Source organism: Panulirus ornatus, chromosome 6 (genome assembly GCF_036320965.1).
Source record: "Panulirus ornatus isolate Po-2019 chromosome 6, ASM3632096v1, whole genome shotgun sequence".
NCBI lineage: Eukaryota > Metazoa > Arthropoda > Malacostraca > Decapoda > Palinuridae > Panulirus > Panulirus ornatus.
The window spans coordinates 54,038,931-54,066,835 of NC_092229.1; the positions used below are offsets into that span (position 1 = coordinate 54,038,931).

A 27,905-nucleotide genomic window follows, 5' to 3' on the forward strand; every position below is an offset into this window, starting at 1 on the left:
TGTAAAAAGACAAATCCGAACGAAGCAGGACGAATTTGATATGGCCTTGTTTAGGGGTCAATAAGTATCATTTTAAATATATCTTTTCCTATTAAAAAATTTACTCCATATCGCGATTCATGGCATACTTAACACACAAATATTCAACTTTGCAAGAGTGCTAGGCCACTGTAAGCTACATGAATAACTTAATGAGAATCTGTTGTTATGTTGATGTTTTACAGTGCGATGCCGCTTAATCTGCAAATCTTTAGCAGCCACATACGACGCAACGCAACAACAGACACAGGTCGCAGAAAGTAAGTGACGTCACATTTTCTTTAAGATCTGAATTTTACTGAAAGCCGTATGATGCAGTAAACAATACTTAAAAAAGGTTACGGAGAAAAAAAAAACCTACTGTACTTACGAAGAACCACTTTTTGCAAGCACGTATTTGTCTTCAATTCACAGCATTAACTATTTACGTATCCTCTGACTGCTTGACAAATCAAAGTCTACGCAATCCTATATATCTATCATAAAATACTAAGTTCATATACATTTAAGTGCAGTGTCGAACTCCATAGATCGCTTCAGAACACGAAGTACGGGGAGAGAACGTGTGAGGATGATCTCCCGATTCACTCCCTGAAAACTATCACTGGTTTTATCGATTACAGATAGAGGGACGACAGGCAAACTGACGTGTGATAAAAATAAATAAAAAAGTCACGAGATATTTCTTCCTCAACTTCTAGTAAGTCTCCGTTTTCTATGGGCCATGACGCCACCGTCGGATGCCATTCGCTAAGAAGAATGGATAGAAGTATTTTTCAGAAATATCTCGTCCAGTTCATAAATTCTTTGTTCCATGACGAGGCTCACTGATAATCCGATTCATATTCTGAACGCTCCCAGGACTGTGTCCTCGAGATATAAATTGCTGGCATACGATGATAAATTTTCTTTCCCTTTTCAGAACTTTTTTTGGTGAACTCAAATGACGGAAGCTGAACTACATTAGAAAAAAAAATCCTCTGGACTCAATAAAACCGCTGAAGATCAAATGACATACAGCATCGGTGAAGCCTTTTCCTTTATCATAACGGAAAAAACAAAGATATTTATTACACTTCTATATCTGGTCCATGTCGATTCCAGGCACCGTTTGTTTTATATGATTCATTTCCTTGCACTGTATCTGATTCTACTAATTCTTATCCAACCTTCACACATTTTTTTCTCTACTTATCAGTCGCTTTCACTCTCCCTCGTTTGGTCCTTATCAATTCTTTCCTATTTCTTCCAGTATCCCCCGTCCCTCCTCGTTTGGTCCTCAGTAATTCTTTCCCCCGTCTCTCCACGTACTAATACTCATCCCAAACCACGCACTTTTCTTTCCGGTGTGATGCACAGTTAACTTTTCTTATTCAACAAACACTGGTGCACCCAGGATTTTTCCCCCTATATCTCATTGGAAGCCACGCAGCGGCTAATAACGTGGACCAATCAAGTACTTAAAATGGGTATTGATATATTTACGTATGAGAATAAGAAGGCTGGGAAAATACGGGCTGTATCATTATTATAATTATCATTATCATTGTTATTGTTATCATGGGATGGGTAGTAGAACCCCGGGAAGGCTACAAAAAAAAAAGAAAACAATAACATCTTCACGCACTCCCAAACCTTGACGTATGCCTGGCGTGGAGTCTTCCTTCAAGTTAGAATGTTTCCTTGGGATGCTAACCTTAAAACCAATACAGCATACCTCTGGAGCTATCTCAATACTTGAAAAATAACTACATGCAATAAAAGACTGAGATTAACTTCAAAACTAAAGAATGAATATGAGATAAACACACAACTAAAGTTAAAACCACAAAATTACACAGGCTTGGGCTTCCCCCAAGCATCGTACAATAAGGAACAACCCATGTAACTACACTAACGTACAGACACGTCAACTGACAAATATTATGACAATTAGCGTAACTTATTCAGCCACACGAATCACACACACAACAGTGTAAGAGTAAAATGATACAACAACCATCGTTTTCTCCAATAGAACAGAGAACCACCATTAACAGTAATTGGCTCACACAAACCTCAAATGGATTTTCTCTTAAGTCCAATACCGGGGTTCAATTACCATGGTGGCGAGCACTGCACTTGCCTATCCTTACTTAATAGCGAGTAACGAAGCTGGTCTTACTGTGGGCTACTCTGTCCACCCTCTCAGGCGAGGTGGAGCAATCGATATGCACCAGCAACACCATTCTCCATCATCCTACTCCGCCAGACTGGCATCAAGCGCAAATATAGTTTCTTCTGCGTTACCAAAATGACATTCAAGACTTCGCTCTTATTTTTCACGTAACACAAAGAGACGAAGAATGTTCTTTGACCGAAATTATATAAAATATTTTCTTGTAGCGTCATTACTGTATTTTAGTATTTACATTATGAGAAATTCTGAATTTATGAAAGACACTTAAGATACACTACTTACTTAAAAAAAAAAAAAAAAAGACTAAGGTCTGATATTCTCTGTAAATGACACTTTTATGTCAAGATTATTCTTCAGATGACATTATGAGGTTAATTTCTTTAATCAAATGATGATGCAATATTCAATATTAACTTTAAATGACATTCAGATATCAAGTGTTTCTCTAAAGTCAGCAGTATATTTTCGTGTGCGTTTTCGAAGATTGTGTTACGAGTTCCAGCGTCAGTTACTTTTCCGTGCTGTGTGACCTCAATGACATTAGAGCTCCGGAGTTTTTCTTGTTTGAATGAAAGGTTTACATTTTGATTTCTTTTTTGTTTTGTGTGAAAAAAGTGGATTATGCTGTGTTACTTGAGTGATTTCAACAATGAGCTTACTGTTACTGCGCAGAGTTATCTATTATCAATTTTCTTGCTATGAATGTTTTTTTTTCTGCTTTTATTCATCAACTGCGCTACTCTCTGATAATTATCAAGGCCGTGCTTTATGATAACACATATCTGTTCTTACAGCTAATGACTATAATTAGAAACTAGTTGCAATACTGTAATGATATTTGGAAAGAGAAAAATGACCTGACATTGTCTCGTATGTTTTGTGTAAATGATTATGTGTACTGTTGTGTAATCAAAGTTGATAAATATTCACTGCATCTTTCTATGTCCTTCTGTATCAATCTACTACATGAAACAAGATCTACACAAAGCTGTTAATCACGTTTAAATAACATCTCTCTTTTTTTCATTCATGTTATTAGGCAATGCGTTAATCTCATCTGTAATGGACATCACCGTGTACTTCTATGATATTGCAACCATAAAAGTGTTGATTTTGAAGTGAAGTGGGTTCAACAGAAACTAGGGACGCAGCATCTTAAACGGACAGCCGTTAAACAGGGATTTTTTCAAGTTTTGTTGTCTCATGAACCATGCGTATGAGAAGTTAAACCATGACTTGCAAGTCCTAAACCATTTATGTCAGTGTGCCAGATATCACACAGATACTGGATTTTATCTTAAAAAGAAAGAAAAAACCCAGCAGTTTCAGAAGGAAGTTCGTATTCTTCCATCTTGGGTCCAGCTGGAGAAGTGAATCGCGTTCACTGAGCTTGTAAATACCAGGACTCCGAAATGGAACTCTGTCCAACCATGACCTAAATAATTTACTCCCCTTTCGGGTACGAGGGCCAAACATCAAAGAAACCACAATCTTATATCATCTGAAATACAATTACATTCTACTTTATACTTCGTTGACACTTATTCCCTAATAGCCTTCACTGGCTAATAAATCTTTGTCAACTTTAAATGGCTAGAGGAAATCTTTAACACTTTAAGATCAATATGTTTCGTCCCCGTACCCAAGAACTTAATTTTATGTCCATGAATTATTTTAGAAAATAAACGCTTGTATAAGTAATTCGTTACTGCACATTCCTTGTCTTTCAAATGACTCTAGCACATTTTTCAGTGTATTTCCTTGGGTCGTTGCTGCAGTTAACGAGTGCGTTTGGTTTCCTCACAAAATTCAAATAACCGCCGTCCATGATATGCTATTTAGTTTCGTATAAGGGCCATTGAAATTGGTATTCTCGTTTTCTTCGTCAGGGCCAACAGTTGAGGAAAACTTTTAGCAGGAAATTCCCCATACAAATGCAGATGTCACACTTACATTTTATTTCTGTATGATCATCTACATCTACTTTTAATCACACTATTACTGACTCAAATTAAGGTATATACATCTGGCGCATCTAAACGCTGGTTAAAACAAGAAAACTTAAAGTCGGAGTCAGGATCCTGGGAACACAGATGCGACGTCTTTCCTCTGAACTAGACAACTGCAATAAAATCTTTACTGTCCAGCTGGGAGCTGGACTGCTGGCAGAAAACAAAAACAAAAACAAAAAAAACACTGACCAAGACTTAGACAACAGCAGAGCAATTAACCTCATGATGTACAAGTTCGTTTGGGGTTCATGTGATTATCTTTTTTTTCCTTCAAACTTTCGTGTTTTAAAAGTTACAACACTACAACTGTCAGCACTATATGTGAACTAAGGTAGAAAACTGGTCGGTTATACTGCAGTTACTACCAATTCTGGAGTGGAAATATCATAAAAACTTTTCGTTTTTGTTTTAGATATACCGTTGCGTTTAAGGCTCGAACCGTCGCACTCAAGGACTTTGAAGTCCAGCTCAAGGATCGTACAGTTGCGAAGAACGAGTCGTGTGAGTTACATGCAGTCAAGCGTTATGTGTGAGACGTACACACAATATGACTAAAAGCCAGTAGCCCATGTGTGGATGTGAGGCAAAATGAAAACGTAGCAACCCTGGCCAAAGGAGTGAAACTTGAAAGCCATTGCAGTGCTGGCTGACTGCATGGAGAGAGAGAGAGAGAGAGAGAGAGAGAGAGAGAGAGAGAGAGAGAGAGAGAGAGAGAGAGAGAGAGAGAGAGAGAGAGAATGTTCGCGTGACCGACCAAGCATGAGCAGTCGAAGCGACAGTGTGGAGCCATAGTCTTCCCCTAGTCGCTTGCCTGACGTCATGAAGACAATTCCAGCCACACACACACACACACACACACACACACACACACACACGCAGTAGGTGGCAGGCAACCACCGACGAGAGAGATATTACCTGCCTGGGTATAGGGAGGGTCAGCGACTGCGGCGCAGACACACTCCACTACTACGGCTGTCAATTTCCCATCGCTGGTCCACACACACATACGCATTCATTCACAACAATCAGAAACACGTAACTCACTACACCACTGTTGAAGTCTTCCTGCGGTGAGCGTTACGTGTCAGCACTACCTCGTCGCAGGCAGAGATACTTCAGTATAGGATGGGGCCTCACCAGCGAACAGCTCCCTCTCCCTATATACAAATAGGTAACCAGAAACAAACATACGTAAGTACATAAATATATATTCCTGATCTGAGTCAATAACTTTCTGAATGGATTTCTTTCAATGCTAAATCTAACCATAAGAAAATCACACCAGAAAAATGGTGTGGCGAACGAACAAATGTCTTGGTCTCCAACAACACAACCAGTAATATGGTCCCAGACCCAACTGTGAGGGATGAAGACACCTTAAACCATCATAAGGTATACGTCGTAAGGTGAAGTAAGGTCCCAGCAGACCCAGCCGTGGGGGTAGAAGACCTCTCCCAAACCACTGAACGGTATACGTAAGGTATGAATATCAATACTGCTTTCCAGTTTATAAACATCAAAACGCTCAAAAGGTCCACGAAATGTTCCTCTTAGTACACACATATAGAAGTAAAGACGTAGTACAGTATACAAGGTTAAGAGACGATACATCACGAGTGTAAAACTCTCTCCCCATATCACACACACACACACACACACACACACACACACACACAAACACAGCGATCACAACTGCTAGTGAGGAGGACCAACGACTGTGACACGGAGGGAAGGAGAGAGAAGCCCATCCAGCAGGCTAGTCCACACCAGCCAGTAGGTGCTTCACGGGAAGATATAAACAAACTTGACACATTCCTTAACTGCTTCAGGAGTCTTGAGAAAACACACACACACACACACACACACACACGATACATTGCTAAAACTACAGAGGGCTGAATATATATATATATGTGTGGCGAGGTGGCGATGGGAATGAATAAAGGCAGACAGTGTGAACTGTGTGCATTGGTATATATGTATGTGTCTGTGTGTGTATATATATGTGTACACTGAGATGTATAGGTATGTATATTTGCGTGTGTGGACGTGTATGTATATACATGTGTATGGGGGTGGGTTGGGTGGGCCATTTCTTTCCTCTGTTTCCTTGCGCTTCCTCGCAAACGCGGGAGACAGCGACTAAGCAAAACAATAATAATATAATATAATATATATATATATATATATATATATATATATATATATATATATATATAATAGGTGAAGACATCATTCGCGCATGGGTTCAAAAGTAAACTGTTTCCTCTGAGTTATGATGATAACTTTCTCTCCACAGGTCTTCTGCCGTAAACTGCCTCATGACGGCTCGTGAGGTACATTATCCTCTTTAATAATCAACGTAACAATCAAAGGTTATACCACGTAAACTATTTTCTCACTGGCTTAAACTCGTTTTACAATGTAAACTCTTCGTTGAGTTACAGTGTTATCTTTCACTTTATTCTGTTAAAAATTAAACTGCCTGTAATCTGAGTAACAAATTACAGAGTTACCCATCAGATACAAAATAAATTCTCGCTTTACGAGATTTATGGAATAACCTGAACCTATACTCACTTTTCTAATACACTGCCTCCTCCACAGTGAACACACAAGCTTCCTCACAGGAGTCTACACAGTCTACACTTGCAAGAAAAGTACACTATTTCACTGGGTTACGGAATAAACTGTGAACCCCTAACTATGTTACAAAATACACTCTCTATCTCCTCACTAGGGCACGAAAGAAAACTTTCTTCACTAGTTCACAAAATAAACTCTTTATCCTCTGTATTACAAAAATATAGAGTTTCCTTCCGTGACAAAAGAAAAACAAAAAATCGTAAACTTAATGGAAAGAAAAATGAAAGAAGGATGTCATGAAGAGGCGAGTCTACGCAGTGTTTACAACCCAACAAGTACTGGCGAGCGAGCCTCAAAACACACACACACACACACACACACACACACACACAACAGGCCGGAGAAAGGAGTTACCACTGACTTGACCAATACAAACGATATAACACATGACGTCATCGGATCAACGAAGTGTAAACCATCACAACACTTACGCCAGGATTGCCTGCCATGATCGCATGTATGTATGAGGGGCAAGAATGACGGATGGGGTGGGTATATGGTATGGAGTATGGGTGTTGTGAGGAGGGTTATGAGAGAGAGAGAGAGAGAGAGAGAGAGAGAGAGAGAGAGAGAGAGAGAGAGAGAGAGAGAGAGAGAGAGAGAGAGAGAGAGAGCTAAGACGCCAGGGTTCGCCAATTAATTTCTAGGACCCGATAACTAATCGGCTGCACAGGCTTCCGATGTCATCCGATAATCGACCAATGAGGTCCAGACAGGTTCTCAGTACTATATATGGATGGCAGGAGTCAGTTATGAAAGAGGCATGAGGAACCTTCTCCAGGCTGGCTATATCCAGCCTACGCACACTCATATATATATATATATATATATATATATATATATATATATATATATATATATATATATATATATATATATATACATATATATTTGAAAAAACCACACGTTGTGAGGTAAGGTCATCTTAGACGAAGATAAGGTCATTTTAGGAGAAGGTGAGGTCACCCCAGGTGAAGGTGAGGTCATCTCTCATAATCTATACACCATCCCAGTCCGGGAAAACATTAAACCCGTTACATTCAATAAGGCTAAAACGCAATATGAACGCATACCTCTTGCTAAATGTGACCAGTGTTCCTCCGTTCACATTCCAACTAACACAATTCAACTGTGCAATAAGATAAACAAGTTAGTTATGATGACGCTACCGTGTCATCTAACGAGGATCAGTTATCACAAAGTCTGCTTCTCAAAAGCCGCGGAGTTGTATGGGTGCCACAGTCATCTTTCCTGTGACCAGGTCAACGATTCTATATCCACCGGGGATTTGTTCACCCCAGTATCTGGGGGTGGCTCTTCCTCCACCCCTCTACCAGCCTGAGTGGAATCAAAATCCTTTCGATTCATTAATTCATCCTGGCATCGTCCCCTCTGTCCACCGGCGGGGTGCTGTCCTCTCCCTCCTCTCCAGGTATTATTCTGACCGCTGCTCTCGTGAGTGTCCCCTCCCACCAAGGATAGGACTCCAGGCACAAATCTGTTTGCTTCTTCCCATGGTTTCTGTGTGGGGACCGGCCACATGAAGACTGACCGTTATGATTCTTTCGTCCTTCTGTCTTTCCCTCTCCCAATAACCTTCCTACCTTCATGTAAGGCACAAACACCTGAGGAACTATCATTAATGGTTCCGTTTTTCATCTTTAAATTCCTTTTTCTTTTCACCCGAGACGAGCATGACTGGGGCCAGGTTCTGGCCGTGTCATGTCTGGCACTATACAAAAAAATGGAGGTGTGATCATCTCTGATGTACATAAAGACACACAGATTGATATATAGATGCACATACAAATATATATATAAGCAGACATGCACGGATAGCTTAAAGTACACATGGGAGGGAGGGGAGCGAAGTTCACCTCTGAATTCTAAATAAGAATACAGAAAGAAATCAATTCGAGAGTATGTGAAGGAGCATACGAGCCCACAACAGAATGAAACAGGGAAATGTTAATATATGAAACGAAGGAAATGACAGAAAAACTAAACAAATTAGAAAAATGTAGGGATATATAGGATGAACCACACACACACACACACACACACACACACACACACACACACACACACACGTCAGACAACATGAGGAAGGACCTGTGAAGGTCGGGGGTTGTAAGTCACACTCTGGCAGCCTCCCGTGCAACACCCGAGCTTCTGACTTCCTTCAGGGGTGTGCAGCAGTTAGGGTCAGTTACTAGCACTAAGAACTTTTAACTCAGTTACTGAGTTAGTGGACCTGTGACCCTGACCCTGCTGCGGCCACCAACAGCTTGGTTCACCGACGATCCAACTCAGCAGTTTGGACTCCAGACACACACCAGGTAGTCTACCAGAAAAAAGTTGACTCTTGCTTCGACAATAGCAGGAACTCGGTTCCAAATAAGGCAGCAGAAGTGCCTACGAAACACTGCTAGTCGCCCAGACTGTAGCCCACAGACATATAAAACGAGAAGTAACAGCAAATAAAAACTCCACCAAGAAAAACACACGCGAAGTCCTGGATCTGAATTCATTAAATAAAATCTTTTGCCAGTGAGGTCGTCAAGAAGTCAACAGTCAACCCCGCACAGTGCTGAAGGTAATCGTTTCTGTGTGGTGAAACACTGGAGCAGTGTGTCAGATGTTCACACGCTGAGACAGCGTCGTCAAAATGTACACAACACACATACCTGAGGGCAGCAGAGTGGCAGCACTCTCCGTGCATCTCCTCTCGCTACAGGTCAAACATACCATCACCAGCGTCATGCTCAGCGATGTACTCATTAATTTGTGAGCACAAAAATCTATACATTCCATTATAAGAATCTGGCTAATATATGTATATTAAAAATTTTATACTTCCCATCATTCAGGACTAATGAGTAAAAAACACTTCTAGAAAATCTTTTCTTTCTTAATTAATATGTAAATCTATGCAATTCGTGGACAAGTATCTAGTCAGATGGCCATCTGCACAGAGGGTACTCATGGTGTTAGTGTGAAGGTTATATTGTGTGTTGTTCTCGAGTTGCCGTGAAAACAAGAATGTATCCACAGCCTGACAGATGCATACATTACAGCATAACATCCGAGAGCCATTACGTGTCCAGGCAGGACATAAGACACTGCGCTATAACGAACCGGACAAAAACGAGCCAGACGCTCCCTGTATGGGAGGCGGAAACGATCAACAAACAGACCTGGGAAAAGACAGAACCCAGGCAGCGCAGACGACCCGTTATGTAAACTGGAAGAAACAAAACATAAACTGAAAATATCATACGAGAAAAATAGAAGAAAAAGGCAATCAGTAAGACTGGGGAAAAATCTCAAATATTTCTATTCCTATGCAAATCGTAGATCAAGGATTAACAATTTTATTGGCCTCCCAAAGATAGAAGGGCAGCACATGCACGGCTGACGGCGGCCAGGTGGCCAATGCGAGATAATAACAAACAAGCAGTTATCAATCGATGTTCAGCCAGCTAAAAAAAAGAAAAAAAAAATCACCTCAAAAGATGAATGAATCAAATGAACTTCTTATCAAACATCAACCCCTCCTCCCACCCCGTCACACACAGATGACCTCACAACCTCGCCGAAAGATTTGGAGAGAAGGTGACATGGTGAACATGGGGATGCACTTTGCTCAGGGACCACACTCCAGGAGTCTGTCTCTCTCCATAAAGATATGCCAAACATCACCAGCGCGGGGTCGGCACATCCTCTGCATACAGAACCTGGACCTAACTTAGTCCTCGCAAACCTTTACACACTGACTCACATCGCTCCACTCCACACCGCAGGAAGCAGCCAACCCACTGAAGAAAAAAGATAATGATCTACCAGGAGCAGCGCCATCGCTGATCGCTGTAATTTGTACGTCGAGTCTTGAGACGGTCCTCTGTGATGGTCCACTTACAGAAAAGCCAAACAATCTACACCATCCAGGACAACATTACTCCCATGATCAACACTGTCTCTCTCAGACGTCTGGTCACCACAGTATAACTGTATTGGAGCTGCAGAACAAATAAAAAGATGATATAATAAAACAAATTTAGGAACAGCTTTTCACAAGTGTGGCACAAGTGTCAGGTGTCACAAAATGTGTCAGATACGATAAAACTGCAGATGCTGGAAGACAAATATACAACGTCTTGACTCAAAAGATCGTAACACCTTGTAAATCAAGTTATTTCCAGCGTCTTCAGAGCAAAAACCTTAATTCCCCCTTCAGGAGGTATGCCTCCTCGCTTACTCCCTTACCTAAGTCACATTTCTGACCTGGACGCAATCACTAACCGTAGCTTCACGTCACACACACACACACACACACACACACACACACACACAAGATGGATGGTAATCTCATCAGCAGAAGACATTTGAAATCTATAAAGAGACAAGCCAAGCCATCAGGTGGAGCACCGGACACAATATGCTTCTTATTAATGGTGAGAGGTTCCACCTCCTCCTGTATGGGGAGGACCAAGATATGGAGAACATCAGACAACATCAGACACACACATGGACAACATCACATGGCAGGATGACAGCACGACACACCTCGGGGGTGACAATGTCTGATGATGACCTTACCTTCAGCGAACACAACATGGCAACAGCTGACTCTGCTAAAAAGACTGACCAGCTGGATTTTACGGGACTTCAAAAACAAGACAGCAAGAACCAATGACGACGTACTTTAAGTCACTAGTAATTTACTCTCAACAACAAAACACAGTTGTCTGCTAACATCACCTTTTACGGCTGAAAAACCTGTACATTTGTAGAGTGAGGAGATCTCTCTCCCAGTCCACACTGACGGTGGACTACATGAGACCACTGGTTTACGAATGAACACGCTGAGGCTGTGCTCTCTGGAACGCACACGGGAGAGGTGTACATCATTATCCCTAAAAATTCCTGGAAGATTTGGTTGCTATTCTGCACTAAAACACAGCTCCTAACTCGCATGGCATGAAGAAAAACTAACTTATTACCAACGAAACGAAATGGTGCAACAATTAATACAAGAAAAATTTCGGGGCCTTTAAATGCTTCATACAGCCTTTGAAACCACCAGAAACATTATACACTGTACACTGGTAAAATGTAAACACACCCTACTCAAGAAATTAAGAAAAACTGCAATAATATATATATACATACAGGGAGAGAGAGAGAGAGAGAGAGAGAGAGAGAGAGAGAGAGAGAGAGAGAGAGAGAGAGAGAGAGAGAGAGTTACCAGACTCCACCTACCTGAAATTACACTGAGTGAAAAGCCACCTTTAGCAAAGCTGCATCATCATCAGATGAGAGTACAGTTCGTAAGAGAACTTCCCATTTCAAAGGAATCAATCCTGTTCCTGCTACTGAGTGTAGCGCAGCCTTGGAGCTGCAGGAGCCCCTGGATAAAGGGTCCTAAGGTAACAAAAGGACTCCTTCAGAAAGGGGTCTCGGAGTAATAATAAACAAAGATACATACATGGCTAAAATACAATGTTTTATTCAGTATGATGGCAGGCCCAGAGTGGAGGAGAGGACAACAGATAAGTCAATGGCAACAGATAACATCTGAACTGGAGAGAGGATCCTGGGGCTGGCAGACGCAGATTTGTGAGAGGGAGGTGGTTACTTACGGAACACAGGTGAGTGAGTGAGGGATATGGTTACTTACGGAAGGGATTGTGCCTGCGACGTGTGCTGAGGGTCTCATACCCCGCCACGTCAGTGTTGGTGGAGTAGATGGGCATGGTTCTACGCTAGCTGACGCTGGTGACGCTCCTCGTGGTGGGCATAGTTCTACGATGTACGCCGACCTACGCTGGAGGGACGCCCCGAGGTGGGCACGGCTCTACGCCCAACAGCAAAACACACTCGGTATAACACATGGCAGTGGCCACTGTTTAAGCTCCATGGCAACTCACGCCGGAGAAACAACATGAAATAGGCATTGTTTTACGCCCCGCGATACTCCTAAAGTGGTGAAACAGGTGGCACTGGGCATTGTCTCCCCGCACCACTGCTAAAAAAAAAGAATACTCAGAGAAACCTTCTAAAGGGGACAGCGTGTCACACTACGCAGTAAAATCACACTGGCGACGAGCACCTTAAGGTGGAGGATGGAGAGCTGGGCATTTCTACCTCAGGACAGTGTCGACTAGGGTGGCAGTGCTTGAGTCTCATGAGGGCCACCACCCTCATCCCGACCATACTCCGCTCTCCTCACATACACACAAACACAAGCACAGGCTATAGGAGGAGCCTTCTGTTACACTGCCTCCTCGTGCACGATCACAACAGGGCCTGCCATGGAGCCTCTTATCTTAATATACACCAGCTTGAGAGACGTTTGTTGTAGATCTTTGAAAAGGCTGCTCAACCCGGGAGCCATCACGCGAACGTCTCTCACCCCAGGAAATCCTCTCCATCTTGCCTCCTCTACCAAGCCACACAATGCCTGGCCACTGTGCTCTAGGACCCTAGGAGCTAGCAGGAAGCTCAATGGCGTGACTAGATCTAGGGGTCTGCTGGAACGTGAAGCGACGAGAGGACATGATATATCTATACCACCAGGGGTGCTACGTCACACAGTCAAGTTGTTTCTGGCTACTGCCCACTGCGCCACCTGCATGTACCGACACTACTCCATATTACTTACTCTTGACGTGTGTGTGTGGCGGTGGTCCGGTGTGTGTGTGCGTGTGTGTATGTGTGTGTCTCGCGTCTCTGAAGAAGCCTCTATGGCCGGGATAAGGGCGGCACGTGACGCCCTACACTGCCCTTAGGGCTCCTGCTGGTCGAGGCAGGAGGCGCAGACGGGAGGGCTCTCATGTCGTCATGAGCCAGGAGCCCCGTGCAGTCCCTGGTCCCCATGACGGGAGCCCTCATGGGGCGAGGCCCGGGAACCCACGACCTCACACTCACTCACTTTAGTTCAAGATACACACTCACACTTTCAGGCCAGGGCAGCAGAGGTGCACGAGGGCTGGCCTAGAGTCCTGGCGAGGGAGAGGGCGATGTGGTGGGATCACGTCAGCAGTACAAGGGCGAGCCGCCGCTGCCACGGCCGTCGCTGCCGCCGCCACCTTGAATGCGTGGCGGCATGTCTCCTGTAGTGGGCCAGGGGTCCGCCAGCAGCCAGCCGCAACTCTACGCTCACATTGTGCCACGTTTCCCACCAGTGTGGCACCTGAGGAGGTGTGGACGCTTGGCCGGTGTGAGGAGGAACCCCTGGGTGAGGTAGCAGTCCGGCAGGCAGGATGGCCGGGGAGGTGGTGAGCGGCAAGGGATGATGGAGACCCGGACACACAGGTCGGTCTGGGTGGGCAGCAGCAGCAGGAGGAGCGTGTTGGGTGCCACACTACACACCATTGATCTGTGCCTGGCTCTGGGAGGAGGAGGAGGAGGAGGAGCAGCAGCCCCGCCGCTCACACCACCACCACCACCACACGTTGGGGTGAGGGGCGTGCCGCCCGCCCCGCCCCCTCCATATACCCTTCTGCTGGTGCCGTGCCCCTCACCAGTGAACCCCTCCAGCAGCAGGACCCATACCCAGGCCGACAATGGGCAGCAACCACCCAGGGCGCCAGAGATCAGGGCACCAGCCGCTCACATGGTGAATGAGGCCGCCGCCTCCCTCCCTCCCTCCCTCTCCCGCTTATCGATCACCAGGCCCCACTCCCTCGTCTCCCCCCCACCCCCCAATCCTTTCCCACTACCCCTCCCGCGCCACTACAAACACACGCACGCACGCACGCACACACACACACACACACACACACGCACACACACACAAGATGGGGGCCCTACGAGAGTACAACCCCGTAGTGTGAAAACAGATAATTACAAATACACACAGATCCAGAAACACACACACAAACACACACACACACACACACACACACACACACACACACACACACACACACACACAAACAAACAAATACACACACACATATTCCTACACACACACACACACACACCACTTTAACAATTCATATTCCCTGGCCAACCAAGAAAGGAACACATGCGTCCTGAGGCGGGAATCTCGTGATCCTTCTGACATTGTCGGTCTTGCCCAAACCACCGAGGTAGTTTTACAACAGCAAGGTTACAATCCTCACAACAACCTGCAGGGTTACAATCCTCACAACAACCTGCAGGGTTACAATCCTCACAACAACCTGCAGGGTTACAATCCTCACAACAACCTGCAGGGTTACAATCCTCACAACAACCTGCAGGGTTACAATCCTCACAACAACCTGCAGGGTTACAATCCTCACAACAACCTGCAGGGTTACAATCCTCACAACAACCTGCAGGGTTACAAGCCTCACAACAACCTGCAGGGTTACAATCCTCACAACAACCTGCAGGGTTACAAGCCTCACAACAACCTGCAGGGTTACAAGCCTCACAATCTACAAGGGTGAGTTTCCAGTCCTGCAACACGTGAGTAACGTCATTCTAGAGCTTCACTCACGATCGATTATAATCTTCCTATCCCGTGATAATTTATAATGATACTCAGCAATACGAAATAGCTAGGTGAAAACAGCAATGGCGGTCCGGTTAAACACTGTGTCAATGTGTGACCACGTAACGCCTCTATGTGTTTCCTACTGTGGCTCTGTGCATCTGTCAAACTGGTGATGTGTTCTACCAGTTATGACGTCAAGAACTTACAGAAAATGACAACTCAGCACATGAAAGACGACGAAGCTGGGGAAAAGATTTTAAAAACACACCCCATGATACAGATCATATCCCATCCACAGTCCCACTGCTAGTGTAGGATAACATTTTGCAACAGACAGACAGACAGACGCGATCAAAATATACTAGAAGCAACAAATGGAGTAAAATGAAGAAAGGTTATGATGACTTTTAACTAGAGAGAGAGAGAGAGAGAGAGAGAGAGAGAGAGAGAGAGAGAGAGAGAGAGAGAGAGAGAGAGAGAGAGAGAGAGACCCTGGCAGCTCTTTTCATAAAGCTATTTATCACACGAGAACTTGTTCAGAACTGGAAGTCTGAGAAAGTAACACCCATATTCTATTTAGGGTATACATCCTAGGTCGGAAAATATGATTCCAATTAGCTTTTGTCTCTAGATGGTACACTTATGTAAACTATCATCCCAAGAAGGACTGTTGTAAATCACTGGAGGATCACCATTCGATCAACGATTAGAAAAGAGGGTTCTCAAACAATCGTTCGTGTGATACATCTGCTTAATTTACGAGATAAAACATTCGTATGAATTAAAGGACAATTACTAAGACTTGTGGAAAGCATTCGATAAAGTCCTCACTGAAAATTACAAGTAAAAAGGCAAGTTACTCGGCACAGACGGTGTTGTACTTCGGTGGCTGAATATTGGCCGAGAAGGAAGGGGTAAACCAAGTGTTATGGGTTAACACTGAAGCCTCGGTATAGTTAAGTGTGACATGTGGGGTGTCACTGGGATCTCTCTTGATATCAGTTCTTGAAAGATAAGGACATCGAAAAGGTGGACGTGTTGGTAACGAAACACCTGAGCCCTAAGGATCGTGTAAGGAATGCCCAGCGTGTGGGTCACATGTGGTGGCGAGAGCAGTCTGATCCAGAGAGCAGACCAGGGTGTGCTGAAATGACTGGAAAATAGAGAAAGGATGAACGAAGACTGACCAAGAAATATGTCAGAAGTGGAGGGAGCAAGGAGGTGGGGGGAGGCACCGGATCCGGGACACTAAATATAAAAAACAGGTGGCGAGAGGTGTGGATGCTATAGAATAAATTGGATCGATGTGATGTATGGGACGCGACATGTTATCAGCGAGCTGAACCTGGCCATATGAAGCCGTCAAGATGAACCGTGGAGTATTGAGATGAGGCCTGGTAGTGGATGACGGCGCACGTCGTAGTACATTATACATGACGGCAGTGTTAGATACGAGGCAGCTTCTGTTCATGACGCCAACTCTCTATGACGGAAGGCAAAATCATTATATATATATATATATATATATATATATATATATATATATATATATAGAAGCAATATCCTTATTTGGTCCCCTTCTCTGTTCTTTCTTTTGGAAAATTAAAAACGGGAGGAGAGGATTTCCAGCCCTCCGCTCCCTCCCCTTTTAGTCGCCTTCTATGACACGCAGGGAATACGTGGGAAGTATTCTTTCTCCCCTATCCCCAAGGATATATATATATATATATATATATATATATATACACGACTCTATCACATGACTTCTAGATAAGTGAGTGGTCGTCTGAAGTTTGTATTCACTTTCTAGTGTGAGCCACGATCGGGAAATTTCCCGGATGTCCCACCCAGTAGTTCATGAGCCGGACACCAGGAGAGTAGCGTCCCTCGCCTACACCTTGTGGTTATGGTCCATCTGTTGTACCTTCCCGTCATGCTGGTCATGTGGTGACAACAGCCATCCTCGCAATACCTTGTGTGAGAGTGTGTGTGGTTATACCTACCACCATGCAGGTACCCGATTTTCTTTCCTTTTTTTCACTTCCCAATATTGTTGGATAACGGGTTGTTTACGTTACTCTACAAACTGGAGTGCCACACTCCATGGCCCTGAGCCAAATGTCCGCCCACGGGTTCATCAAATATACCAGGAATGAGTGGCTTCCATGTGAACCCTTCCTCAACCCACCTCTCCTCTGATCCTACAGCCTTGGTAATGTTCCTCCTCTCACACCAGTCTTCATACACACGACCATAATAAATCTCAACTCTTCTCTTCGTTCACCATGACACAACCCCAACACAACCCCCTGACTCATCAGACGGCATCACAACCTCTCGTGTCACCAATCAAATCACAACCTCTCGTGTCACCAATCACCAATCAACAGGCATAGAAATGGCCTCCCTAGCTTCACTAGGCAACACTATAACCGTGAAAAAAAGAGAAAAAAAAAGCTGCAGCACACGGAGACACGTACTTCCCTTCCATGGCAGCATCGGTCGACCACCTTGCTGCAGTGGTACTCAATAAAGCTGGCCTCTACCATGGCAACAGAGCTCTCTCTCTCTCTCTCTCTCTCTCTCTCTCTCTCTCTCTCTCTCTCTCTCTCTCTCTCTCTCTCTCTCAGAGCTGCTCACTGGGCAGAACTTCATCTCCCCCGCTGATGCTATCACCATTGGACGCTCCGTTTGGGCCTCTACCTCATGTCCTGGTTGCTATTTGGCCAAACAGTTTTTGCGATTTACATTGTATCCATCCCACTCGATCCTGTATATCACTGACTCCTACAGTCTGTATTTACACTGCCTCCTTCTCGATCCTATATTCCACAGGCTTAACTACGTCCATTCTTCACCGACTGAGCCAGTTGGTTAACGCATTTATATTTGAATCTATCTATCTGAGACACCTCGTGTGGCTCTGAATTGCACCAACGTTAGACATGACTGAAGTGAAGTGAAGCAGAAGAACTGAACACAGGAGGTTACAAAATGCTTACTGCTTCATCCTAGACGATACAAAATCACTATATAACAACGAGAGCTGTTAGAGAAATATCGCCGACTTAGTCGACGTCTCTGAGATTAAACTATTAATATGATGGTTTCAGGCATTCGTCCCAGGATCGGCGCTGAGAACGCCTTCTTTGGTAAGGCGTTCAGTCTAAACAATAAATGAATGAACCTTTGTTCTTCAAGAGTGAGTTCATAAACTTATGGCAACATTTCTACGAGATCGTTCTTCAACAAAATGAAACAAAATCTGAGGACATACTGTCAGCAATAAACGCAATGAAAATAAATACAACGGCAAGTCCTGATAAGCTTTATAGGAAGGCAACGAACGACGCGTCGTGCTCAGAGGTACGACTGTACCCAGTTTCCGAAACACTGTATCACCATCAGCCTCGCCTCATCTAGCTCAACACAATAATCACCCCACCATCACATCAGATGAGATCATTACAATATACCAATACGTCCGAAAAAGGTATATATATATATATATATATATATATATATATATATATATATATATATATATATATATATATACATATATATATATATATATATATATATCCCTGGGGATAGGGGATGAAGAATACTTCCCACGTATTCCCTGCGTGTCGTAAAAGGCGACTAAAAGGGAAGGGAGCGGGAGGCTGGAAATCCTCCCCTCTCGTTTTTTTTTTCTTTTTTCTAATTTTCCAAAAGAAGGAACAGAGGGGGGCCAGGTGAGGATATTCCACAAAGGCCCAGTCCTCTGTTCTTAACGCTACCTCGCTAATGCGGGAAATGGCGGATAGTATGAAAAAAAAAAAAAAAAAAAAAAAAAAAAATATATATATATATATATATATATATATATATATATATATATATATATATATATATATATATATATATATATATATATATGAGGCAAGTTAATAAAAACATAAACCCATAAAAAAAGACTTTCGTACAGCATGATCAATCAGTGACTGTGTCCTCACAGTGCGAGCAATCTCTGATGCAACATCTGCAATTAGCATACAGTAAGCGGGTCCTGGGAAACTTAACGGAGGCAGCGCCTTGGTGGAAGTTGACAGACTTTCAACTTGGGTGAATCGTCCAGCCTAACTGACACAACCCCGGGAGATGGGGAGGGGGTTGGTCTGTGTACTGGATGAAGTTAATGCGTTTGTCTTCCACACTGGGACTCCCCAATGGACATTCCAATACAATACTGTAATATCATATATATATATATATATATATATATATATATATATATATATATATATATATATATATATATATATATAGCCAATGGAGCCCAAAGTCAAATACAATCGTAAAATAGCCAATGAAAATAGAGTTTCCAATATCATTTACGAAAAACAATAACATACACATGATCATCAGTGACACAAACTCAAAAATAACCGTGAGTCCGTTAACGGTTAACTACACTGAGAATTCGCCACCACCACCCAGCAGATGAATATAAGGAAACACCACACATCAACGTGACGTCTCCCATTGGTAATTAGATGAGAGCTCACCATGATCCAGCAACTGTATATGAAACCTGCAGTACACACACAAGCTAATACAGTCTTCGCATGCAAAACATTATACGTGGTTTTATGGAAAGATTTGGTAAATCTACCAATTCTGATATATGTGAACACTGAATAAACTGAACGTTTGGCAACTCTCGGAAATCGAGTGTATGGAAATAGTGACAGGAAATCGAACTTAAGGCAGTAATGAAAATACAACATATGGTAGCATTTACTCTACACAAAGCACAGAACAACCGTCTCTATATATCACGTATGACGACAAAGATTGCTAATGAAATGCATGGCTGAGATGACAAAAATTTAACTGAGCAATACTGACAACAAACTAGAGCCAATACTCAATAATTCATTGAAACAACATATAATAATAAAAGTAATAATACTAATAATCGATCTCATTTTTCTTCCTAGCACAAGAAGACTTGATCTCTTAAAATAAGATCAGACTGACCGGGTTTCCCACAAACAAACAGACCAGACATGAACATGGTCACCTCTCATTAACGTAAAACATTTTCCAAAGAATCCAATCCCGGGTATCCACGAAGCACACTCCTGAGATAATTGCCTGCAACATTTTCCCAACAGCAACACTAACTCAGAGTCATAAAGCAACTTAATTTCGCCTTCACGGAACACTCTGATATACCATCCCCAAATATCCCAGGATCCCGTAATCCCCGTCCCCGCCACTTCCCACCTACGTACTCTGGAGTCACCACCTTTAAACCCCTCTCGCCGGCCACTACGGGAATACATAACTGCTACATCGCTGAACGCCGCCACAAGGCATCACGCCACACTTGCACTATGGACCCGCCCGGTGGAGGCGGCCAGCTTTCTTATTGCTGCGGCAAACCCTAGGTAGAGGTGAAGGATGTTAAATATATTTTTTATATCACTAATTTCCTTATCTGGTTCTGAGCAGTGACAGTATTACACTGTCGCCTTTACCATTAAAGTAATTCTATACGTTCAACATGGTCATTTTTTCCTTGTCAAAATCTGAATGGTTGCCGAGCCTTCCTTCCCCCACGACGACCACCATCACAAACATACGGCTTCTGAAGAAGGACCTCCACAGCAGCGACTTCCACTCGTGATGACCTCCGGATATTTACGAGAGCCTGGCTGCCAACCGCCTCTCCACCTGCTGCCTCCATCCCTCACGAGAGAGATGACAGCTCTCAGGTCTCTCTCTCTCTATACTCCAACAACATCTTTTCTCCCACCAACATTTTGTTATCACTCTGCTTTAGAAGCGACTCAGCCTAACTTAACCTAACCTAACCTAACCTAACCTACCCTAATAAGACCTTATAAGTACCTACCCAACGCTTAGCTTTTGAAAAATGGTGAAACAATATGAGAAAACCTTCTATAAACAGTACGGAGACGTAGAGGGATAAAGACTCGACTCCAAATAATTTTCTTACATAGTAACGGACATGGCTGACGTAATGTACACAAGCTCCAACCAAAGCCATGATGCCTAAAGACAATAATATATATATATATATATATATATATATATATATATATATATATATATATATATATATATATATATATATAATGGGGATTAATTTGTCTTATGCAAGACAACATATGCCACACTATTCATAAAGCCGTTACTGGAAGAACTTTAAATTTGCTCATTTTTGAAACTTGACCAAGTTTATGGGAGAAATATAAAACTTAGACGGGGATGTACCGCAACCCTGGTATAATGAATGGGACAAGGATCATCCCGGGATGTAAACGATCCAAGTTCGCCTCTCGTCTTCATAATTTACATCCAGGTTAAACATGTTCCTGTGTGTGTGTGTGTGTGTGTGTGTGTGTGTGTGTGTGTGTGTGTGTGTGTAAGTGTGCGCGCAAACGGAGGGAAGGGGGTAAGAAAGTAAATAATTAGTTATTCTGTAACACAAGGACGATGGTACGACCCCAAGCCATCGTACCCAAGTGTCGTACTGTTGTGCTGCCGTCGTGCTGCACGAGGTCTAGTCTAAGTTTGTAGTGTTTTCGAGATTATGTGAGTGGTGGTGATGTTGGGGTATCGAGCTGGTGAGAACCGTATACCCAGACAGCCAGCCAGGCACAGAGATGTGGTTTGGGGTGGTGGTAGTGGGGAGGAGGAGGGGCGTGATTACCGTGGGAGATGGCGTGTGGGGCAGGGACAGGAGGGAGGGGAGGGTGACATCGTGGTTCTGTGGGACAGGAGAGACTGTGGGAGGGAAGGTAGGTGGTGTGGGGAGAAGAAGACACATGAGGGAGGGGGTTGGAGGATGAGAGATAAGCTCCCCAGACAGGTCACGCTTGCCGTACAGAAACCAAGCAGGGGAGGCGTGATGCACACGGTCGCTACACCCCTCTCACACGTGACCCATGGGGAGGTAAGACACAGGCCAGACTGAACGATTGGAATATTATGGAAAACCACGAACCATGACAGGATTAATGCATGTTTGCACATCAATGTATACATGCATACCTCTACAAACACATAGTTGGAGGGAGCGACACATTCACATACATTCATACAACCATTTCGAACAAGTTCACGCTAGCATAAAGCGATCATGAGAAGCATACGTGTATATCCATACATCAGTAAGTAAACATACTTCATTCATTTATAATGACCCAAAAACCCTCTCTTGAAAAGTCCTGGTGTTGTCCATGACTTCTATCTAGAGGCTCCTCCAGCCTAAGGCTTTACTATTTCCAGTAGCAGGGAAACATAGACTCCTCTCGAGTGAGAAACTCTTTGAAGAGACTGTACTCCCACTGGTACAGCCTCGACAATGGTGACTTTTCACTCACCTCGAACAGGCGAAGTCTAGTAACAGGAAAGTTAAGGAAGAAAATAAGTTATATGTTAACTAGGGACTGCCTTCCGTACACACACACACACACACACACACACACAAAAAAAAAAAAAAAAAAATACAAAAATGAACGAAAAACTGTCCAAATAGAAATGTTAAGAATCTTGGCCACGAAGCTCACGTATGGTCATGGAGTGAACTACAGCTTTTGGCAGGGAGAAACAAGAAAATGGAACGTGAGGGAACACAGTAAACTAAACCACACAAAAAGACCGGTGAGAGGAGTGCCAAGTTAAGGGAAGTTTTACGGGAGATATAAAGAACGAGGAACACACGTGGAACACACGAGGACACACATAGAATATCGAGAGAGAGAGAGAGAGAGAGAGAGAGAGAGAGAGAGAGAGAGAGAGAGAGAGAGAGAGAGAGAGGAACAAAGGTGAGGGGACAGAACAAGGAGAGTTTGAGAGGAAATCGATCAGTTGTCGAGCGGTCCAGCCTCCTCTCAACAGCTGACTGCTGGGGCAAGATAGAGATACACCAGCTGGCTGGCACGGTGGGCAGTACGACCCGGAACACTAAGGACCATGGACCCATGACCTCCACCACGACCTGCTGCAAGACCCGGAATATATATATATATATATATATATATATATATATATATATATATATATATATATATATATATATATATATACATATATATATATATATATATATATATATATATATATATATATATATATATATATTTTTTTTTTTTTTTTTTTTTTTTTTTTTTTTTTTTTTTATACTTTGTCGCTGTCTCCCGCGTTTGCGAGGTAGCGCAAGGAAACAGACGAAAGAAATGGCCCCCCCCCCCCCATACACATGTACATACACACGTCCACACACGCAAATATACATACCTACACAGCTTTCCATGGTTTACCCCAGACGCTTCACATGCCTTGCTTCAATCCACTGACAGCACGTCAACCCCTGTATACCACATGACTCCAATTCACTCTATTTCTTGCCCTCCTTTCACCCTCCTGCATGTTCAGGCCCCGATCACACAAAATCTTTTTCACTCCATCTTTCCACCTCCAATTTGGTCTCCCTCTTCTCCTCGTTCCCTCCACCTCCGACACATATATCCTCTTGGTCAATCTCTCCTCACTCATTCTCTCCATGTGCCCAAACCATTTCAAAACACCCTCTTCTGCTCTCTCAACCACGCTCTTTTTATTTCCACACATCTCTCTTACCCTTACGTTACTTACTCGCTCAAACCACCTCACACCACACATTGTCCTCAAACATCTCATTTCCAGCACATCCATCCTCCTGCGCACATCTCTATCCATAGCCCACGCCTCGCAACCATACAGCATTGTTGGTACCACTATTCCCTCAAACATACCCATTTTTGCTTTCCGAGATAATGTTCTCGACTTCCACACATTTTTCAAGGCTCCCAAAATTTTCGCCCCCTCCCCCACCCTATGATCCACTTCCGCTTCCATGGTTCCATCCGCTGACAGATCCACTCCCAGATATCTAAAACACTTCACTTCCTCCAGTTTTTCTCCATTCAAACTCACCTCCCAATTGACTTGACCCTCACCCCTACTGTACCTAATAACCTTGCTCTTATTCACATTTACTCTCAACTTTCTTCTTCCACACACTTTACCAAACTCAGTCACCAGCTTCTGCAGTTTCTCACATGAATCAGCCACCAGCGCTGTATCATCAGCGAACAACAATTGACTCACTTCCCAAGCTCTCTCATCCCCAACAGACTTCATACTTGCCCCTCTTTCCAGGACTCTTGCATTTACCTCCTTTACAACCCCATCCATAAACAAATTAAACAACCATGGAGACATCACACACCCCTGCCGCAAACCTACATTCACTGAGAACCAATCACTTTCCTCTCTTCCTACACGTACACATGCCTTACATCCTCGATAAAAACTTATATATATATATATATATATATATATATATATATATTCCAGGAGGAGAAGGTCGAGATGTTCAGTAAAGCCGCACGTCGGTAACGGATCACTCCAAAGTGTCAGAGGACCGACAGCCATATTTCCACCAGACAGCTGGTCAACGAACTAGGAGAGGTGCCGTCTGACAGCTGGCCAACGAGGGGTGAGAGGCCATTAAAGTCACCCTCCACCACAACGGCATTAGCTGCTAACTAGGTTATCAGCTGTCTGTACCTCATGTAACGTGTGGCCACATGATACTGGGATCCATCCCAAAGATCCGTAACCTTTGTCTTAGTCCCAGGATTGGTGAGGGGGATCCACGTCCCAACATACCTTCCTCCACACCCTATGTTCATGGGGGGGGGGGGGGGGGGAGCGAAGCACTAGAGGAACCCCACTTCTACGTCCCAGGGCACCATTTCCCTATATCCCAGGCCATTCTGATATACCATCCCCAAATATCCCAGGATCCTGTGGTCCCCGCCAATTCCAACCTACATCCTCTGAGTCCCCACCTTTAAACCCGTCTCACCGGCCACAATCCTCCAAGACCGACCTCAAGACACCATCCCTCCCTGCCTCACTCCCAGGCGGTCTGACAACACGAGGGAACACACTACACAGCGCACACTGACGCTCGCACACACCGCTACACGAACAGCCACATCCAGACCACCGTGACCATCATTAATGATCAGCAGACTGCTAGATCAATACATAAAGAATCACTGTCTACCCATCATCTTACAGCCTCACTGCTGTTGTTTTGCGACGGTTCATTCTCGTTTGAACGTGAATCTGAGTTTGAATTTCAGTCTGAATTACAAATTTCGATCTGAATCTCTCTGAAGCTGAAAGTGAAGCAGTACCTATCAACGCCTGAACCCCCTCAACCCAAATACTAATCCAATACGTAAGTGCCATAGTCCAATGTCAATCGCTCTGAAATGAATCAGGGTCCAAACACCAAACTCTGAAACCCTCTGAATCCCTGCCGGTAATGTGAATCATTCTCAAATGTGCAATGGTTCAAACGTTCATCTCCGGAACCCTCGGAGTACCTGCCATAGGTATGAATAACTTAAGTAAACCAAGGTCTAAACCGTTCCGATCTCCCTTAATTCAATATAAATCACTTACTTGAACAAAGGTCCGAACTTAAATGAATCAAACACCATGAATTCCTGTTTTCGTTGAATGCAAACCACATCATCTGAACAAGGGTCCGAACCACACCTGAATCCCTGCCTTTATTCAGTGCGAATAACTTCCAACCGAATAAGGGTCCGAACACCCAACACCGAACCCCGTTTCCTGCTCACTCAGCTCGGCCACTCAGGGTGTGGGACCTCTTCATCAGGGAAGACTAGCGGGTCATTGTTTCATCCTCTGGGGTTCGATCCCCCGACCAACCAGCCAGCCAGACCCACCCAGTTTCGACCTGAGTATTTTTTCCCCCCTCGCTACTGGACGCCTTACGAGGCCCAAGGGTAATGGCTAATAAGGTGGTAAAAAGGTCGTTGGGCTGGGTGAGTGGCCCAGGCTGAAAGCGTCGTCCAGAGAGAGCTTGAGGTATTCTGGGTAATGACGTAAACCTGGCTCTTACGACACTTGGCCAAGTCGGTTCCTGAGAGCGACGGTGCGATCCTTGAGCACGACGGCACGATCCTTGTGCAACATGGTATGATTCCTGAGCACGACGGTACGATCCTTGTGCAACAATGGTATGATACCTGAGCACGACGGTACGATCCCTGAGCAAGAAGGTACGACCCTTAGGTATGACAGACTTGCCACTAGTATGACCCTTTATCGATGTACGGAAACTAACATTAGGTCTAAAAAAAAAAAAAAAAAAAAAAAAAAAAAAAAAAAAAAAAGACTGGCGAGCAGAGAACGAGGAAATCACACTATCCTGACTCCAGCATGAAGCCGGGAAAACAAATCGTACAGGAAACACGTCAATGATGTATGCGTGACGGGGTTGCCAGATGCTTCCACTTTATGTGAAGGTAACAGAGGAAGAGGGCTCAGCGAAGGTGACACGCTGGGTTATGAGAACTCTGAAAACGAGTGAAACACAGATCAGTGAAGATGACAGGTCGGGTAATGGGAACTTCGAAAACGAGAGCAGAGCCAATGACGCTCTCTCGTAAATGGATCATCAGGATGTGCAAACATCAACGATCAAGACCCAGAGAAATCACTAAGATAACATATAAGAAAATAACCAAATTGTTCGAATGCTAAGACAAATAGAATGGCTTCTACAGAAGAGCAGAGACAGCCCTCCGTGGAATGCTCTTTCCCCTGCTCAGTCATGCGCTTGCTGCTCTGCCCGTCATGCACTCCTTCGAAGTGCATGACACATGAGAAGAGAAAAATAATGGCATGTATGACCTTTCTATTCACAGGCTCACTAACAAATTCTAGTAGAGTTCCATCTACCAATACGGAGAGGTTCAATACGTCAATGTCGACGGGCTTAACGTACCAACACGGGCAGGTTAAATATACTGGCCAACCCATCACACCCAAGGGTCGCCGTACCGTCGTGCTCAGGGGCTCGAATATCTTCAGTCCCTACAACCTGAAGTACCCACAGTCCCCAGGCAACTTATACTGCAGACGACAAGGATGGGGCCACATGAACGTCCCCAACAGCTCTACATCCATCATTAATGATCCCAACAACAACAAATGTACGAGAGGCCATACGTGTCGTGCGATGCTTCCCATACAGTAGCAACAGCGATGGTTCCTTCTCCTGCTGTAGATACACACGATCTCTACAGACATCATCACAGTTAGTACATATAACAGACCACAGACCACAAACACACACACACACACACACACACATATATATATATATATATATATATATATATATATATATATATATATATATATTCTGACATTATTGGAAGGCTTGCCAATGAGTTACATACATACTAAATAAAATCAAAATGACTGGTTGTTTATTTGAGCTTTGGGCATATCAACAGCCCAGATTATTATGGCCGTCAGTTATAACCATTTTTTTTTTTTTTTTTTTTTTTTTCCCAAAAGAAGGAACAGAGAATTGGGCCAGGTGAGGGTATTCCCTCAAAGGCCCAGTCCTATGTTCTTAACGCTA

At 43.8% G+C, this 27,905-nt stretch overlaps 1 protein-coding gene across 7 annotated transcripts in view; it reads right to left on the minus strand.

The window, feature by feature from the left end:
* Dab (DAB adaptor protein) overlaps window positions 1-27,905 on the minus strand; it is a 112,612-nt gene that overhangs the window by 30,722 nt on the left and 53,985 nt on the right. The window contains exon 1 of one of the 7 annotated variants that reach the window (XM_071662957.1): window positions 12,557-14,469. The exons of the other annotated variants lie outside the window; for them this stretch is intronic. Coding sequence (XP_071519058.1) covers window positions 12,557-12,632 — 76 coding nt within the window. The 5' untranslated portion in view covers window positions 12,633-14,469. Of the gene's footprint in view, window positions 1-12,556; window positions 14,470-27,905 lie in introns of those variants that run through there. 7 annotated transcript variants of the gene reach the window in all.